Source organism: Caloenas nicobarica, chromosome 1 (assembly GCF_036013445.1).
Source record: "Caloenas nicobarica isolate bCalNic1 chromosome 1, bCalNic1.hap1, whole genome shotgun sequence".
Classification (NCBI taxonomy): Eukaryota; Metazoa; Chordata; class Aves; order Columbiformes; family Columbidae; genus Caloenas; species Caloenas nicobarica.
The window spans coordinates 49,618,302-49,637,772 of record NC_088245.1 but is presented as its reverse complement, the minus strand read 5'-3'; the positions used below and the strand labels follow the sequence as shown (position 1 = coordinate 49,637,772).

General features: G+C 38.9%; 1 protein-coding gene across 4 annotated transcripts in view; it reads right to left on the bottom strand.

Annotated features, from left to right (window-relative positions):
* The window catches only part of ATP2B1 (ATPase plasma membrane Ca2+ transporting 1), a 65,679-nt gene that overhangs the window by 25,485 nt on the left and 20,723 nt on the right, over window positions 1-19,471 (bottom strand). For all 4 annotated transcript variants that reach the window (XM_065627105.1, XM_065627103.1, XM_065627106.1 and 1 more), the window contains 5 exons: window positions 8,039-8,444; window positions 2,722-2,919; window positions 1,602-1,856; window positions 1,396-1,521; window positions 892-1,035 (listed from right to left, as the gene is read on the bottom strand). In XM_065627105.1, coding sequence (XP_065483177.1) covers window positions 892-1,035; window positions 1,396-1,521; window positions 1,602-1,856; window positions 2,722-2,919; window positions 8,039-8,243 — 928 coding nt within the window. In that variant the 5' untranslated portion in view covers window positions 8,244-8,444. The remainder of the gene's footprint in view (window positions 1-891; window positions 1,036-1,395; window positions 1,522-1,601; window positions 1,857-2,721; window positions 2,920-8,038; window positions 8,445-19,471) is intronic.

The following is a 19,471-nucleotide window of genomic DNA, read 5'->3' as shown; positions in this document are numbered from 1 at the left end:
ATTACTATTTCATATTCCTCTGAAAGAAAAGTACATTTTTCTGCCAAGAATCCTCACAGTCACATCCAGTCAACTTCACAACAGTTTCTACAAAAATTTTTGCTTTGGTGAAGCTCAGTGCTGACATGCCTTGTGAGAGCTAGTCTCAAAACATTACTGGTTAACATTCCTTAGCTTTGATTCTCAGGATAAAGGCTTAGATAAGTGACCTTATAATTCTAGCTACTGACCAAGTCCTTCACAATGAGGAAGACAGCTCATTTCACGCTTCACAGAAGAACTCCAAAATGCTTTGGGTTACAAGCCCCTTATCCCCCTAAAAGTAGTTTAGAGAAAAGTGCTGGTAGGGATTTGCCTTGTGTGTCTCTCTGAAGAAGCTGTCTGCTCACCTTTATCAAAATCAAGTCTTACATATGTTTAAGACATCCACAAACTCAGCAGTATCAATGATACAAGCTTTTCCCCTTCAAGTGTCATAGAAAAACTTCCTATATGGGACATTTTCTGTCCGTCAAAAGCAGAACTAGATACTTATTAGGTTGAGCTACTGGTAATAACCTGTTTGCTATTAGACATGAATGTACTTTGAAGTTACACAGGATGGCACTTTAACAATTTATAGATGCTATGGCTGGTTAGGAGTTGTAAACTTTCCAACCTCTAATTGATCAATGACATTTGAAGTTTAACTAAAAATCCATGTGACAAGAGTTAGTAGTAGTAGTGTACTCTCAGGTAACTGGACCTGAGGTTTTTTTCTTGTGAAACCTACTGGAAGTATGAGGTTTAAAAAAAAGATTTCTGGCTTCAGATGACTAGAACATATTTTTATCCAGTCACATTCAGGAGTTCAACCCTCCCTCCCCAGCGATTTAAGAATATTATGCCTACTTTTCTTGTCCTTCTTCTCTTTTTCTTTCTCCTTCTCCTCTTCATCTCCTCCAGCCCCAAGTAAGGTAAAGATGATTCCAGTCTGAGAGTTCACACCTACAGCAGTGACTACCATTCTTCCAGAGCCTTCCATCACATGTGTACCTGAAAGATTGAATCAGGTTTGCCACTGAGACTTAAACAGTTATATGGCAGAGCACAAAGGAAATGAGTTCTCAGACCTCGCATTGACGAAACCAGAAGATTTGTTTAGATACCACCTAGAGCTTCAAATGCCAAAACTATCGGGAAAATAAAACCATAAGCAACTACACAAAATGTTTGTCAGTTTTAAAAGTCTACTCACTTTGACGAAGTTTTGTACTAGTTGCGCAGTTTTTGGATATTTTTAGGAGTCAGCCTAGCTGAGGTCCAGTTTGACAGATTTTAACCTCAAAATTTTAAATAACCAGTTTATCCCCACAAGCAAACCACTTTCTTCAAGAATTGTCAAATGTTACCCACCTGACAGCAGCATAGGATCTCTGTCCAGAGACTTCTTAACGTGATCAGATTCTCCAGTCAGTGAGCTTTCATCAATTTTGAGGTCATTTCCTTGAATGAGTACACCATCAGCCGGTAAAAGATCACCTACGAGAGATCACTGGGTATGTTGACTGCAGTTCCTTTTTCAAAAATAAAAGAAAGTTCAACCTTAAAAATATGTTTACCATATTTCACTTGTGCAATATCTCCAACAATTATGTCAGCTACTGGTATTTGGATGACTTGGCCACCTCTGATGACTGTGAATTTCTGTTCTTGTTCAATACGGCTCTGCAATCCCCGAAATTGTTTCTCTTTACTCCAGTCATTGAAAGCTGTTACTAATACCACACAAACTACAGATAGGAGGATTGCTGCTCCTTCAATCCAACCTGCTTCAGATTCCTCCTCTTCTTCACCAATATTTACTGATCCACATACTGTAGAAAACAGGTTTTAGATTTAAGAAAGTTCATGCAGATAGTTATTTCAACAACAACAAAAGTTTTGTCAAACCGAAGAAAGTACTAATAGTTGCTAAACATTTTCCATGTTAGCCTTCTTTGCAGGTTTAGATTTATTTTCAGTAAGGGTACACACAAAGAAGCTAAAGAACCTGAAAGCTACAGCATCTCAAGGAAGTTAAACCACCTAAAATTTACATCTCTGCTTATCTGAACACAAAAGAAGTTGATATAGAAAGTTACTTGTCCTTATTATCTTGTTAAATGATAATGTAAAAATGCCAGACTAGACAATTAGTTAACCACCTTCCACTTTCTCAACATTTCCCACTTTATCTTAACAAGCCAGTTATGATTGCAAAAATTGAGTTCAATTAAGGCCAGATCCCTTCATCTTCCATTTAGAAGTATAAATATAGCTTCATTTCTTAAATTGGAAAGTTACCAGTGTCATATTGCAAATCAAGGAAAAGACTTGGTGGCTCCCCAAAGAAAGCACATGATCACAAATTCTAAAATGCATAAATATTTGAAGCAAAGCTGAAAAAAACCACTTGCACGTAAACATGACTGGATCTAAGATGAGTCCTTGTTCCTGCTTCTTGCACTTGACCTTTGGCATTATTTTGGTCATTGTCATACCAGACCATGACAAGGGAAAATCTCATTTTGTCCTTTTAAGGCAAGCTAGAGTTTTAGTCGTGTTCTCTCAATCACAAACAATAAGCTACTTTTCCACTGACTTACTGTCTCCCATCAGATTTACAGTGTAGGCATGTTGTACCAGGAAAGTCAGTAGTATAGCACAGGTAGATACAGAGTTCATAAAAAGTTTACTTACATGATTCATTTCCTCCTGGAGGCTGGTAAAAAGAAAGGCCCAAGGATACTACAGCTGCAATTTCTAATATAATTAGTGTAACGTCCTGTAGTGCTTCCCATACTAACTGAAGAAATGTTTTTGGCTTTTTAGGAGGTATAAAGTTCTTCCCAAACACTGCTTCTCTCCTTTCTATATCTGCTGGATTTCCACTTAAACCTATTTAATAATAAGACAAAATTAGTGACACTTATTTGCATTTCACCCTAACATCAGAAGTGATTTAAGTTTCTTATTCATGGAGTCAAGTCCCACTCCATGTTTCAGTAACAATACTGAAAAGCCATATGTCAAATATAATTATATAAGTATTATCCTTAAATCAGAGTTACTGTAGAAAACAAGCTATATTTTATCATTCAGATGTTGTCCCATCCAACCCCAACCGTTCTGTGATTCTGTAATATAAAGTAAGCTGATAGTCTACCTAATTGCACTTAGTATGACATATGAACAGAATAACAGTGACTGACATACCTTTGTACAAAGTAAATGAGTTTGCAAGACAAGATCATTAGCAGAGTTACTACTATCGAGAGTGAATAGCATCATGCAGCTTTAGCAAGACCACAGCCTGTCAAGCCAGCTCTGGTTATTTCTGTAGAGATTCTATATTCAGAGATAACATTCTGGAATCCTACATTTATACATGTACACTTGTAATGAAATATTTAAAAAATAATATAAAATACTATAAATGTTGTATTTGTATATTATTTAATTATTAAATCAAATACTATAAAAAGCTGGTGATGCTCTCCAGGTGTCATGTGGAGGGAGGCAATCACTTAATGATGCTGCTTTTGCCTGCATAGCAGTGGTTTGTTCTTCTGAAGCTTCACTTTCTGTCTCCTCTCTCCTAGAGAGAGTCCATATTTAGCACTGTGCAGGGTCTGTCACCTCAGCTTTGTTCCTCACTTCTTTCTTATATGACATATGTCTTTCAGAGTCCTCTGTCTCAAATCTTGTACCATCCTTAAGGGACACTAGCAGGCAAAACTGATGGGCCTTCACTAGGACAAGGGCACTTCAAGAGTTAGCCAAGTCCTTAAAAATAAAGGAATACCAAGTATATTCAGTGTAAGGTCATGCACGCAAGGTCTTCTGTAAGTTTACTCCTTCAACAGATTCCAGCTGCCTAACCCACCATTCAGGATTTAGGCTGCTAGCTCATTTTTCCAGGCAAAAAGGTCAAACATCCAGCTGTGTTCAGAGCAAAGATCTGGATACTTCAACCATTTTGTCCCCAAGGTTATGATAAGCGCCTGCTTAAAGACAACAGTTTTCCTAGTAGAGGATTTTTTTATTAGTTAACCCAACTGCTTAGTGATATCAAGGCATTGCAAACATGCTAGGTAATCAATAAGAACAGCAAGGACTGCAACTAGCTTTCGTAATAAGTGGGGTATTTAACACAACTAACAGACATTTCCTAGAACCATCACATGATATTTCAAGATGCTTTGTAAAGACTACTGAACTGCAAAGCTCAGTTTTAAATGCTACCAACTGCTACAGAATCACTTAACTGAAAAGGAAAATATTATGTGCAGATCTTTCCAAAAGTGAAATGAATTAAACCTACTCTTAGCATATATAATGGATTTTTTCTAACACTCTTAGATCCACCTGGAATTCACGGCTTTGGAGGTTTAATACAAAGGAGCAATTTTACTGGTTAGGCATAACAAGCTTTACTTACTTTCACTCTCAAAGAGCACTGCAAGACCATTTTGAAAATCAAGCTATATGAGAAGAACTAGAGAAACTGAGGACAGCTTGGCCACTCCAAAAGGCTATAGCTATTATATATACAACATATAGCTATTTTGCAACAGATACTATTTCTCTCACCCTTTTATCACGACAGAGTTTGGAAGATTGATTATATAATGTCAGTGGCACCACTTTGCTCCTCCCTTCTCAGGGTATCAGGATGCAGAACATCAGCAGTGTACAGCAATGTTTTTTGAAGAATGAAAAGTGTTTTCCAACAAGGCTATATAAAATCAAGCTATTATGAGAACCACTTAATGAAGATTAGTAAATAAGCCTAGCAAAGACAAAAAGCATTTGTATTTTTAGTATCTGCCATAATACACCATCACTGAACTTGCTACATTTACCACCTGGCTTGCGATTTCGTAGTTCACAATCTACAGTTCTGAGGTTGCAACTAATGCCATTGTATTGTTCTTTATGTATCTTAACAAGGATAGTCTATGTTATTTGGGGTTAATTTTGAAAAATATTAGGCATGGGACTAGTTATAGCTTCATATCAAATTTTATTAGAAAGTAGAAACTACTAGACAATCAAAATTATGTAGACCTGTGGAAATATAGATGGTGGTCCCTCTCTCCAGAATAGAAGGACTTTTGCTATTACAGATACATCAAGCATTCATTTATTCACATTTGTATACATTTGTACATGTGTACATGGACATAATAAACATTAAATACTAAGCAGTAAAGTCTGCTTAGTTTCTTTTTTTTTTTTTTTAGTAATATTGGTAAAGGACAGTTCCCATTTCTCATTTCGAATCAGGTAGGTCTGATCCACAGTTTGCCTGAAAACAAACATTGCCTAATATTAACAACTTCAAGAAATTATACAAGCTGAACTCATTCACTGTGTAGTATTTCTGAACTACCTGTACTTTTGCTGTGAAGCCACTGGTAATTATGCATGTCAGTACTTCATATCATAAAGAAAGCCTCTGAATATAGAGAAGTGTCATAGGGTCTTGTAAGGGTTCACTCAAAATTTTAGAGAGCTAGAACTAGTGTAAACAGAGCAGCTTTCTGCATACATCTTGCCTAGATTTTCTTCATGAGAAATGTCTCCACTTCTGTACTTGAATTTGACAAAAGAAGAGACCTAGTTCTACTTCTACAAGTGTTACCTCTGACAAATTTATAGCAGCTTACTTGACAAGTAGCCTGGTTCTCTAAAGGTTCATGTAGTGATTTAGAGGCAAAATGACACCTTTATAGAGGACACTGCTCTAACTCATCTTACTTAACCTTTTCTGAACTAATTATCACATTTGACTATTGAGGCCTTGCTGTGTTTATGAGCTGCTCCCACACTTCAAAAAAAGATGGCGCCCTTTTATCAAGTTAGTGATCATATTTAAATGATTGCAGGACAGCACATCTAAATGTCAAACCCTTTTCAAAGGGAAAGGCCCTGATCACACAGTCCTCAGTACAGCAGAATCAATCTGCAGGAAAGGGCATCTAACCTTTTCTAGTTATAGCACGCTGACACTCAAAATTCCCATGCGTTAACCTGCTTGTTACATTAAGGGACATAAAGTGAACCCTGCAGCATACCGGGTATTTGGTGCTTAGTGCAATCTGGCCATCTACAGTCATACGCCCACCTAGCCTGCAGTAAGAATGGGCCTTAAACCTTGCAGATTACCGCAAAATGGGATTCAGCCCTCAGTTCAGTTCCTGACTGTGGAAAGCTACAGCCCTTTTCACTGAGAAAGAAAACTGTCTTTCAGCACTATGCAACAGGTCAACAGGGTAACAAGAGACTGCTGCTCCTGCCTTCTTAAGAGGTGCTACACTGCTAGTACACAGCAGTGCTTCACACACAGGCACTAATTTTGCAACTCCATTAATTGCCAAGGAACAGAAGTTTGCAGTCCTGATGTTTTACTAATTTCTTCTTCAGACAAAAACTAGTCTACACCCATTCCCTGGAAGGTCAGGCACGAGAGCTGGCTACTTCGGTTCGATAAGAGAAACTCAGCTTGTGTACTGAAATAATTTCAGGTGTCTGGAAATCAGGAGTCTGTCTTCAAAAGCTGATCAAGCCAAAACACACTAAATGCAGATGTACCCAGAGATACCATATAGCAGGGGTGGCAAACTCATTTTCACCGGGGTCTACATCGGCCTCGCGGTGGCCTTCAAAGGGCTGAATGTAAGTTTAGGTCTGTATAAATGTAGGAGTAGTTATGTTTATACAGTCCTAAAATTACACTCGGTCCGTTGAAGGCCACCGCGAGGCCGATGTGGCCTCCGGTGAAAATGAGTTTGCTCTCCCTGCCTAATGACATTAGTAGGATGTTCATGATCCAAGGAGACAAACCTTTCCATAGCATTTCTAAAGAACAGAAAGCAACAGCTTTCCAGGATTAAGACAGCACGTACTTTGCTGTCACCAACGTTGACACCCCATTGGTTAAAAGCTATGCAAGTGCTTAAATGCTGAGACACCATACTTAGCCAAAATCTTGATATTAGTACTTCTCAATCACTACTAACAGCAGGACTTCATGCTAAGTTTGAGTTAATGTTAGATAAAAATATGTAAAAATATGTCTACAGGATACTACCATTTACATATTTTAAGCTATATGACTTGCATCTTTCTTTCACAAATTAAAGCTAATAGATTTCATTTACATTGGCAGAGGGAAGTAAAAGAGGGCTGGATCTTAAGGTTAACTTCTGAAAAGCTCTCAGGAAGGAGACTTGATATTTCCTTCTTTATATTTGTACAGTCAATCTTGGAGTAATAACTCTAGAGAGCAAAAACATCGGGTAGCCACACTTCACAGAAGGCCATCAAGTCCAACACGGCAAAGACTCATTTAAAGATGTTTATTTCTAGAGAATCAGGTTGTGTGATCACTTTGCAAACCTTCTGCTAATAGTGACAGTACCTTTAGTGCCTAAAGTTGTATTGATAGTTGCTTTGTATAGATCAAAAGAAATCTGCAGAAATATTACAGATTTTAAAACTAGATCCTGCTATTAGGAATTCAATGTAGTACAAATAGAACATAGATGTCCCCAGTTTCAAAAATTGTTGCATTAGGGAACACAAGAGCTAGGTAGCAATACAGAAGCATTAATAAGCCCTGCATTAGACTATTAAAACCTCATGTTCTATGACAGCATGATCTCAGTTGTGAACTACAGGTCATATGAGCTACTCACAAAACTTACACTTCCACAGTGAGTTAAACATTGCTACGTTGCATTGCGGTTTCATATGTGGATGCCTACATCAATGAACTTTATTCCAAAGTGCAACTTCACCACTAACCAAACATCTCACATGCAGTTAGACCAATTGGAAAAGCTCTTGCTTACTTATTACCATTGAATACCTCTGCCTTAGAGGACTAAGAAGCATTATGGTAACCGAAATACTTTTATAAACGTCGTTATACTGAAAAAAGAAGCAGTTTCCTTCGCTAAGGTTTTTCCTAAATGGAGTTTCCTCAATGACAGTGCCAAAATTGACTTACCTTCATTTGGTGAAGTTTTCAATTTTGTACAGATGCCATGTACATCTCCATAACATTCTTGTATTTTATGCAGTGCATCTGTAGCTCGAAGTTCCATAAGAGAACGGAGCTCTGCAAGAGTAACTCCAAAATCTCCATGATTAGCTTCTTTTACAGCATTTTTTACGCCACTATATGCAACCGAGTTGTTTGCCATATCACCCATGATGCGTGCAGTCTTTAGTGTAGACAGTTTCCAGTAAGAAACAAGATTTCAGCTTATTTCCAAAAGAAAAATAAATCCTTTGGGTGTGAAGACAGTCAGGAGAGCAGACACATCAACCAAGTAAGAGACCCCGTCTGGAGAGATATCTTTGAGGTTGTCCCATGGTGCGTTCTGTTCCCCAAGCCAAATGGCATGTACGGTCTAGGGAAAGAATAAATATATGTTCAGTTACATAACAGCTATATTGAATACATTGTAAGACAATCCCAGTCTTTCTATTGAGGTTACAGAACGAATTTCTGCTTAAGGACAATTTCTTCCTATTTCCTATGATATTTTTGGTTAGCATTTAACTGGCAAGAGTGACGAGGCATAAAATGGATGTTTCCCATCCCAAAGTAATCTTGCATTAGTATAGCTTCCTAAATCATTAACTTCTTTAAAGAGCTGTATTCTTTAAGTCTTGCATTTTGGTTGGTATATCCATCTAGATAATCATCAAGAGGAAACCTTTAAAAACACCTAGAAGTAAATCCATTTCCAGGGAAATGGAGTTTGGAGCATCCACCACTGATGTCACATGGGGTAAGAACATGCTGCAGTTAAAAATCCCAACTTTTCACTGAAGCTTTCACCTCAGAGTGTGGGATGAGCAAGCTTTTGTGCATTCCTATGAATTAATTTGTGCAAACCTCAAGGAAAACAGTTTCAATAGTAAGTTAGCCCACACCTGAAGTATTTTTTGTAGTGTAAGTAGAAGTTTATCTTCAGGCAGACCTAGGTCTTATTGCATTTTCATGTCCAGTTTTAGCCCCCCTCCAGCCCATTTCATCATAACTCAATCCCTCCACAGTATCTGTATTTAATTCTTTGAAGAGAGGGAAAATTGCACAAAACCTCCTTGCTACAGAAGGGATAGGGATGCTAAAAGCAGCTCTTCCAACTGATTATCAGAGCACCATAGCTGAGAAATTAACATCTACCCACAGGATTCTTAACCTGCACAGGCACCCTATATTTAATTCCTGCTTCAGCTGACACATCTTGCATGTACACGTGTCTACACAACAGCATAGTGACTGCACAAACACTTCATGCCTATAAAAGATCTACTGTGTGCAGAAGACAGAAGTCTGATCATGTAAGTCAGCTTTATCAACATAATGGGGCACAGTGAGCACAAGTAATGATATAACCCCCCCCATGAATCATTATGACTGGCAGGCTCAGGTGAACAATAACTTGGACACTTCCAGGTCAAAAAGACACTCAGCTGTCAAATTCCCAGCAAACAGTCACCACTGTCTGCATTGCTTTATGAATGAAGAGTCAAACAGCAAATAAAAGATTTCTGGCTATTGCCCTGTCAGGTTAGAGGATTCTTTAGGTGAACCATCATGTTTATGTTGAGGTCCAGGTATAAGCACCTCATTGCCAGAAATTAAAGGTCTTGGTTCCAGAAAAGTCTCAGTTCTCTGCCTTGGAAACCATCAGCTTCAGCTATAGTTAATGTACAGTTTTAAGCACCGTGCCACAGTACTGTATTTGCACTGAAGACAACCACTAATGCTGAAAGACCCTGAAGTGATGTGACCCAACCACAAGTGACAGTCCCATCTTCCAGCAGAACTATGACTGCTCTTCTCGTCCTATCGCCAGGATATTCTGAGAAAAGAACTGTCTATGGCTCTTTTCTGGAGAGTGACAAAAGGCATAAAGCAACCACTATTCATATGCATAAAACTTCAACATCCTATAATATCAACAAGGTACCCAATTTATGAATTCATTTTAAATCTTCATTGTTTCCTTCGTTACTTGCAAAAAAAATATTACAGCGGTTGAAGAGTTCATGGTGATGGAGCTAACCTGCATGCTAGGATGCAGTTTTCATTAACACACATTCTTCAGCTGATTATAACATGTTCTGCTAGAGTATCTTGTAAGTGAAGAAATTCATGCAAATCATGTATAGAAGAGTGTTAAAGCCACACCACATCTTTTTCTAATGATCAAAAGCTCGACGCTGTTGGCCGACTAGTAACCTAGAAGGATTTATAAATTGGCATCTGATCACAAGCTGTGACAGTATAGCAAGAAGCAGGTCACATAAATTAGATTGTATAGCTATGGAGAACATTCTGCAGCTGCTAACTAGGCAAAAAAATAGACCAAGTAGAATGCCCCACAACTAATTACATCAAACTTGATTCAAATTTAATTAAGAAAAGCTCTGTTCAAGCCTCTTAGCAGGAGCCCTGCACTTGAGGCCCAAATACACCCAAATCCAAGTACAGACATGAGGTTACGAAAAGCTACAGTAGCTCTAGTCACTGCTCACTCGGCACTGAAAAGCTTTGAGACTGAATACTGGGCCAGGGCAAGACTTGCTTTCATGTGCGAGTCATCCTAAGTGCAATAACATTGCTTAATCATAGCTCATACTGTGCTTTGCACTCCAGTTCTATCATCTCTATGCATCTAGACTTATTTTCGTTAAGACATAATAGTCCAAGGATTAGCTATTACTATCAGTTTATACTGGAAGGGATTCTTAGATGTTTTAAGTACCTCAATGGTGTCCTTACAACACCAACGGACCCTTAGGGTTCACAGACGAGTTCAATGAGCTTACATTAATGCTACAAGAGCAGTGTGGTTCTGCAGATCAGCTCAGGTAGTTACAGACTATTTGGTACATCCATGTTAAGAAACAGCTCTGGAAAAATGAGAAGAACAGTGTGAAGATTCTTCAAATTCTGAATACTGAGCAAGGGCAGTTTTGCTCCAAATTATGAAACCTTGGTTAAACATTAGCAATTGTTATACCAAATCAGATCAAAAAGAATCCGCTCCAGCAGCCCATTTTACCAGGCATTTCAATGGACAGTACAAAAGCCTTTTGGCACAGCTGAACAGAATGCACTTATCTTAACAGAGTTTCTTTGCTGATTCCTACAGGAAAATCTTGCTACAATTTCTTTAAGAAGTATCCTTAAAGCAGTTTTGGTGACAAACCTTGCAACATTCAATCACTTCCTGTTACAGCAAGTTCCAACAGTCCACTTTTGTAACAAAGTGGCGATGCATAACATAACTATAAACAGCGACATTCAAGTATCATAAAAGAAAGCATATTTTTAAGCTACACAGATCATCTAATATTTATCTCTTCAACTGGTGGAATATTTTATTTGTTTTGACCAGTGTTCCAGTTCTCATCTCAATTCTTGCAGCAGCCATTTGAGATCTGTTATTTAAATAACAGGAGCTCTAAAGCATTATAGTTAAAAGCAACTCATCTCGAACTTCCAATCTACTTATACCTCAAATTTTTCAATTCAAGAAACAGTTACAGCTTAAAGTAACATATACACCTCTACTAAAGTTCCAGCTTATTTAAAGTTTAATTCAGTTGAAGTTATGTTAGTGTCCCACTTAAACAAGCTGCACACAAGACACAAAATGGTGGATAAGAGACTGGACGTGAGCTGGCAATGTGCACTTGCAGCCCAGAAAGCCAATTGTATCTTGGGCTACATCAAAAGAAGCATGGCCAGCAGGTCGAGGGAGGTGATTCTGCTCCTCTACTCCGCTTGGTGAGACCCCACCTGGAGTCCTGTGTCCAGCTCTGGAGCCCTCAGTACAAGAAAGACATGGACCTGTTGGAGAGGGGCCAGAGGAGGCAACAAAAATGATTAGAGGGATGGAACACGTTTCCTATGAGGACAGGCTGAGAGAGTTGTGCTAATTCAGCCTGGAGAAGAGAGGGCTCCAGGAAGACCTTTTTGTGACCTTTCAGTACTTAAAAAGGGCCTATAAGAAAGATGGGGACAGACTTTTTAGCAGGGCCTGTTGTGATAAGACAAGGGGGAATGGTTTTAAACTAAAGGAGGGGAGATTCAGGCTAGACATGAGGAAGAAATTTTTTACAATGAGGGTGGTGAAACACTGGCACAGGTTGCCCAGAGAGGTGGTAGATGCCCCATCCCTGGAGACATTCAAGGCCAGGCTGGATGGGGCTCTGAGCAACCTGGTGTAGTTCAAGATGTCCCTGCTCATTGCAGGGGGGTTGGACTAGATGACCTTTGAATGCCTCTTCCAACCCAAACTATTCTATGATTCTATAATAGATTAAATAGAAATCTGTCTTTCATTAGGCACATCAACTTTTGGATAATCCTTTGTTTAAATATCACAGAGACTAGGCACAACTTTAAAGCTGTCATACTTTAATGTCTTTCACACTCAAGTGACTAAATATCCTGTAGAGGCATCTTATGGTAGCAGCACATGCTCTCATAGGCAGAATTCATCTATTTGTGCAAAAACCCTAGTGCTTTATGACTGTAATAGCATCACTGACATGTAAGATCATCATGGCTGCCTATGAGGAGTACTGCATCTTAAATTGGCTAGCCAAATCAAATTGGCCGAGTGTGCTTAGTTACCCAAGACAACAATTCAAAATCATAAAATTTTCTAACCTTTGTTTCATGCGTTATCAGTGTTAGAAGTTCAAAAGCGTCACTAGCCTCTGTAGTTGGACTGGAAAAAGGCCAAGCCCTAAAGGTTACATGTAGAGATATTTACCAAAGCATGAACAGATTATAATTTACAGCTCTGTTTAGGGCCATCAGAACATACTGCTTTGACCAAGCTAGAAGAAATTGTAAAATGTTTCTTGAAGTGTTCTTGTAACAACACTTTAAATATAAACCCACGTTAATTGTCTCCTCCCTCCTCCACCTGCCCTGAACATTAAGTGTGCTTCAAAAAGGACTCCAGAAATAGCCCTTCACAGGTGAAAGTATTTAGTAATTAGTAATTTAGTATTTAGTAATTCCCTCTATTTGGAAGAAATCTGTGTTCTACATTCATTAAAATTAAGGTTACCTTGAAGTGATAGCTTGCAATGCCAACACACTGACAACCAAATAACAGCAGAGTTTAAGAGTGGCGTAATTACTATTGCCCAGACGCACAGGACCTAGCATGCCCCAGATCTCTATCCAAGCCTTTCCTGTCATTGAATTTGCATTTAATACTTGCTTCACCAACCTACAGGAAATGCATGTTAATATTAAGAAAATTAAAACACTTAAGCAAACTCATACCTCAAGAGTCAAAGCTCCAGCAATTATATACCCTGTGTCATTCAATTCGATTTATCTAACTGCTTGAACACTCTGCATTCAGATGTTAAGCATTAGCTGGTACTAGCATTTGACCTTCAACAACAACTAAAGCTGGTTGCTGTAATATGGGAAAAGGCTTGCAAAGTGATTATCTCAGGAAAGCCTTCATTTAATCCAATTAGTTCAGTGAAGACCGGACAGATCTACATACCAAGAAGCTGCAGGGGTAAAACTGTCCCCATATGTTTCAGTTGTCATGCCATTTTAATCTGTTTCAAATAACAGCTTTTAAGATACTGAAAAATATAATATGCCTTTGCATACTTTAGTTTGAAACCCACAGCAGTGGGTATCATAGAATCATAGAATGTCCTCAGTTGGAAGGGACCCACAACGATCATCGAGTCCAACTCCTGTCCCTGCATAGGACAACCCCACAGTTTACACCATGTGTCTGAGGGCGTTGTCCAAATGTTTCTTGAACACTGTCAGGCTTGGGGCCGTAACTGCCTCCCTGGGGAGCTGTTCCAGTGCTCCACCACTCCCTGGGTGAAGAACATTTTCCTAATGTCCAATCTAAAACTCCCTGGCACATCTTTCTGCCATTCCCTCAGGTCCTGTCATTGGTCACTAAAGAGAAAAGATCAGTGCCTGCCCCTCCTCCTCCCCTTGTGAGGAAGCTGTAGACTGCGATGAGCTCCCCTCTGTCTCCTCTTCTCCAGGCTGAGTATATTCCACAGTTTCAAGCCATCACTTCCACTCCTCTACCCGACACCCGCCCCCACCCCGAGGGAAAAATGTGAAGTCGTCTGTAGTATTATTATAATGGAAAGTAATGGTAACTGAGAAAGTGACCTGGAAATTACACTGAAAAAGTCTGAGGTCTTCTGCTCTGGGGGGTAACTTTTCTTACTTCAAGACACAGACCTTCACACTTACTTGAAAGGCTACAGAAAACCACCAGCTGCTTCACAAGAAATATAAATGAATGCTAATAAAACAAAAAGTTCATACAGAACAGTATGCACTTAGAGGTCACTATCCCTCATGTTTAGAAGTGCCTAACTGAACAACTAGGAGTTAAATCATTTCAGTGGCATGCTGTTGTTTCAGTGCAAGCATCTCAGAGAGCCTGACTGATGAAGAAACAATTACACTGAAGAGCTAAGAAGGAGAGAGCACACTTGGGGAAGACGCTCTGCAACAAAGTTTTCAATACATCACCTTCAGCCTTAAATGTGCTCAACAGTGTTGTAATGGCAAGTTTTCCTTATTTCAAATCCTGTGTTCTAAATGGTAAATTAATCAAAGGTCAAGGGTTTTGCTGAGAAAGAAAACTTTAACTTCATTCTGAAGCTTAAACTCTTGGGAGGCAGATGTACTCACTTCATTGAAATAAAAACTGGCTGCTGTTCCTAGACTCTGCAGTGGGTGTAAACACTGGTATTTACCACGCTTAATCTAACAGACTGCTGATGCCTACAGCGGTTGCCACTTTTGCAGTAGCAGCTTCATCCAGTGGTAGTTTCCTTAAGATCCCAAATTATTTCTGATTGAAGTGATGGCTAACAAATTAGAACTTCAGCAGTCTGAACTCAAATCAGTAATACACATTAGCCATGTTCATGCAAAGGACTCCCATATAATTTCCTTCCTATTTAGGCAGCAGCAAGGGAAAACTGTAAGTCTTGAAGGTGAGTTATTACAGCATGAAAAACAAGACCTCTTACGAAGCAGATCACTTCACAGCCTCTGCAAGGAGCCCAGCAAGCAATCAGACATCGTCTTATACCATGAACAAACCATGCAGGTCTGTTACTGTCCTGAGTTTCCCAAGCCATGGCCTTTCCACACTCACGAAACAAGTCAACGCTGACTGACACTGGATTAAGAAACAAGACTGGAAAGTGCTGTATAGAATAGTCTGAGAAGAAAAAATATTTTATCAAAAGCTTAAACTTATCATTAGCTTTCTGAATTTAAGGTATTTAAACTTGAATATGAGAACTACTATAAACAGATACAATAGATGGACCCAACAAGCAGGGCTTCAGAAAAGCCTGTGAACATCAAGGAACGTCAGACTTTGAGACCTACTGGAAAGCCCTAGAGCAGAGGTGTCAAGCCCATTTTCACTGGGGGCCACGTCAGCCTCGCGGTTGCCTTCAACGGGCCAAATGTAATTTTAGGACTGTATAAATGTAGCAGTAGCTACATTTGGCCCATTGAAGGCAACCGCGAGGCTGATGTGGCCCTCAGTGAAAATGAGTTCGACACCCCTGTCCTAGAGAATAAGACAAATGTGATTATCATTACAGAAAGCATCAAGTGTCTCATGTATTTAAAATACCCGGCTTTCATACTCTTCTATTTCATATTACAATGCTGAGTTGTCCACAAGAAGCCACACATGTCAAGACGAAAATGCAGAAGAGCTGAGTTTACTTCAAATGCTTTTCTGGAAGCAGGAGCTACTCATTCCAGACAGCCATTAACAGAACAATGTCTTTAAGGGTCTCCTATGGTCCACAGCTCTGACCAGCACTCAGACAGCTTCTCCTTTCTCCACCCACAGGCCCTGAAGCTTCCTTTTGAGTACTTCTTTTTACTAGGCTCATCTACTTTTTGCTCTCCAATGACTTCGTAAACTAAACCAAAAAGTCTAAATTTGACAAGACTGCTTATAATACTAGGTGAAGACTACAATGCCAAGAGAAAAAAGTTTTAACCTCTAGATATGACTCTGTCTGGTTCGGCATCGTTCCTAGTGTGTTCAAGTACCTAAGATGCATTTACTGTGTGCGTCACCTTCCTCAGATAACTTGAGATGAGCAGAGCTGCCAAAATCTGGACGAAGGCAGCTGCTGGCTGAAGGCAAACCTGGGATATCAAAAAGCTCCACCTACTGGTGTTTAAAATGGAGGGAAAAAAAAAAAGTTTGCTCAACGCCCATTCATATTTTCCTTTACTTCAGATCCATTGAGTCCAAAGTAAGATGACTGAGGATTTAAAGTCTCTTAAGTTCAGGCCAAAAATGTTTATTTGGGATAATTATGCTGTAAAGGAAGTTCTATCAACAGGTATGTCATATTAATAACTTAATATATTAACCCTAAAAGTAGATAGATATACTTTTTGTGTGCTTGCAGTAAAGTTATCCATTGACAAATATTCACATTAATAAGTTCAGGAACAACTTAACACACTTTTCTCATCAATACTTATCAAAACCATATTGGCAAAAAACACAAAAGGCTGAACATTAAAAAAAAAAAAAAAGAGAGAGAGATGGTAGCATGGCATCCTACTTATTAAAATTATGCTTCATAAGACTACATTCCCAAATTACAAGATGCATTCCAGTCACAAAATCTGACAGGCCTGTGTTAAATGAGGCATATGACATCATTATATGCAGCTAAGTTTCAAGTAAAGGGAAAGTGAGATGGTATCCAATTTAATCCAACAGAGCTGGAATTGTATTCCTGGATTTCAGTTACTTGCTGCATTTAAAGCTTAGTGTGTGCCTGTAAGCGATGCATCCAGCTGGGCAGTTCTGACAATAATGACTCAGAGCAAAACAGCAGCTGACTTCCTCATCACAGTTATTCTCACAGTTATATTACTTGTCTTGAGAAATCTTTTTACCTTTTTTCACAAAACCTCCAAATTTTGCTGCTTCTCCTTAACCCTGCTTCCAATACTTTTTGAGCTAAACACATTTCACCTCTATTTTTACTTCCGTCTTTCAATTCCCACAATACCATACACGCAGAGCACTGAAATTGCTTTAGTCAGTTTGAGCAATGATTTTCTGCCTTCCCTTGTCATCAGACAGTAAGTAGCATTAGTGGAGCTTTTTCTGTTCTGAAGCTCCAAGTCAGCTTCAAGAATTCTTAACACCAGAAATCTTGATTCAGAGCATGTTGCAGCCATTTGAATTACAACATGTTCAAGTTAAACTGCATGTAACACTTCAGCCAGAACCATCCATTTACCATCTCATCCTGATTTGGACACTCCCCCTTTTTTCTTCCAGAAAGTATTCTTTCATATTAATATCCATTTAAGCAGAGTGGTATGCTTTTGACTGTAACCTTGCTTCTTGATATCAAAGAGGTGCCAAAAGCTCTTTAGAGCTATGAACCTTCAGGCAAAGTGCTAAAGTCCATGCCTACCGGATTCTCCTATTCAGGAAACCTTGAAAGAATTTTAAAATTAGTCTTAGAACTACTAGGAAATATTTATGCCTAATGACATTAAGCCTAATTACTTCCATAAAGTCACTCTGCATATGATGGGCTCCTCTCTATTAGGGCAAAAAAATTAACTTAGTGGGGTAAGTTTAATGGCTTTTTTTCTTGCTATCTTGGACTAGCTTACTGCGATGTTGAAAAAGTACTAGGAAATACTGTTTGTTCATTGAACTGTAAACACATAATACATAAATAGTAATATTTATGTGGTAACTCATCTATTTATGATCCTCATAATCATCATCCCTGCCAAGCAACATTTTGGAACATAAAAGATAAAACAAAAACCCCAGCTCTGGTCACCCATCTCAATAAGAATACACTATAATGTTATGTTGGGTATCTGTTTTGTCCTCTTGTGGCCAAAGAAGCTTCTGTCTTGTCCTGTAACATGCCAGTTTAAGAGCCTTCATCTTTAGATTTTTCAAAGGCCTTTTGAAAATACAAGAACACAGTTTATCCATATCCTCAAACCCTTAAAAAGCCTTACTTCTTGAAAAATCTGTAGTTTGAAAGCTATGCTAGCTTGCCCTGCATGTCATATTAATCCTTGCCTGCCAGAAATACACCAAGTAAACTGGCTAAAGAGTCATGCTGAGAAAACGCCTTTCAAAAATTGCAATTACATTTGCTATCTTCTATTCCTAAACAGCCAAAGTTTTAATTCAAATGTCATAACAAGGCTACACTTGAGTAGCTCTTTCAGAACTACTGCACAAGTTTGCTATTCCTGCTGGTGGTGGCAAGAGGAGGTTCAGGGTTTTTTTTTGTTGGAGTTTGTTTGGTTTTTAATCTCAATATTTGAATTTCAGAATCCACTGTATGGCTTTGCAAGAAACACAGGTGTGGAATCACTTGCAAACTTCTTCATTATGATAATACTGATCATACCTTTAGCTCTTTTTGATAAATTTGGAGAGCTTAGCTCACTAATCCATTCTAGTGGGCCGCCTCTTTCAGGTACAGCATAAGAAGCATCTGAAGTTGAGCCTCAAGGTATTTTTCTACCATTTAGTGAGGCTACATACTGCTTTATCCTTCAAGCACATCTCCAGTTTCAAAACTGGTCCTTCCTTGTGATTATACTTTTTAATCTTCCTGAAGTGTGACCCTCAATTAAAGGCTACGTTCTCACACTGTCTGCACTGTCCTGCTCTTTTAGCTGCTCCTTCTAAAGAACTTTCTCATTTATGCAGGGTTGGTTGCTGGGTTTGGGTTTTTTTATGTACATTTAAGCATTATTGCAATATAGCTATTGGTAGAGGCCACAGAATGATGATGAATTAAACGCTGTGTGATTAGTATGAGTAACATGGTCCACCATTCAATTTAAGGTAATAAATTATTTTATTTGCAGTTTGTTTCTTTGACATAGACAGGAAGTGTATAAGCACTGCAAGTAAACAGGATGCACAAAGCTGAGCTTCCTATCATAGCATTACCTAAGTCTAACAATGCAAGCAGCAAGTCTGTCATATCCTCAGGTAACCAAAGGTATGGCTGTGCTAAAGTGTCAAGGCATAAGATTTCCACCCACAGAGGTCCCAAAGCAGGTCTCATTATTTGACTCTAACAACAACATAGCAACTTACACCTGCCACCCTCATCCTTTTGCACTGGGAAAAGCCACCCACATTAATTGGCAACTGCGTTAATGAAGTAGTAGACTATGTGAAAGCTTGTTGTCGCAACAGGCACACAGGCAACTCAGGGCTCAGAACAGTAACTTCTTGTGAACTTTTTTACTCTTCTTTCACAGCACCTCAGCCACTGACAGACAGACTGCACTTCAATTTGGGTCCTGTTCTATGTCTGTCTACCACGGGACACACAG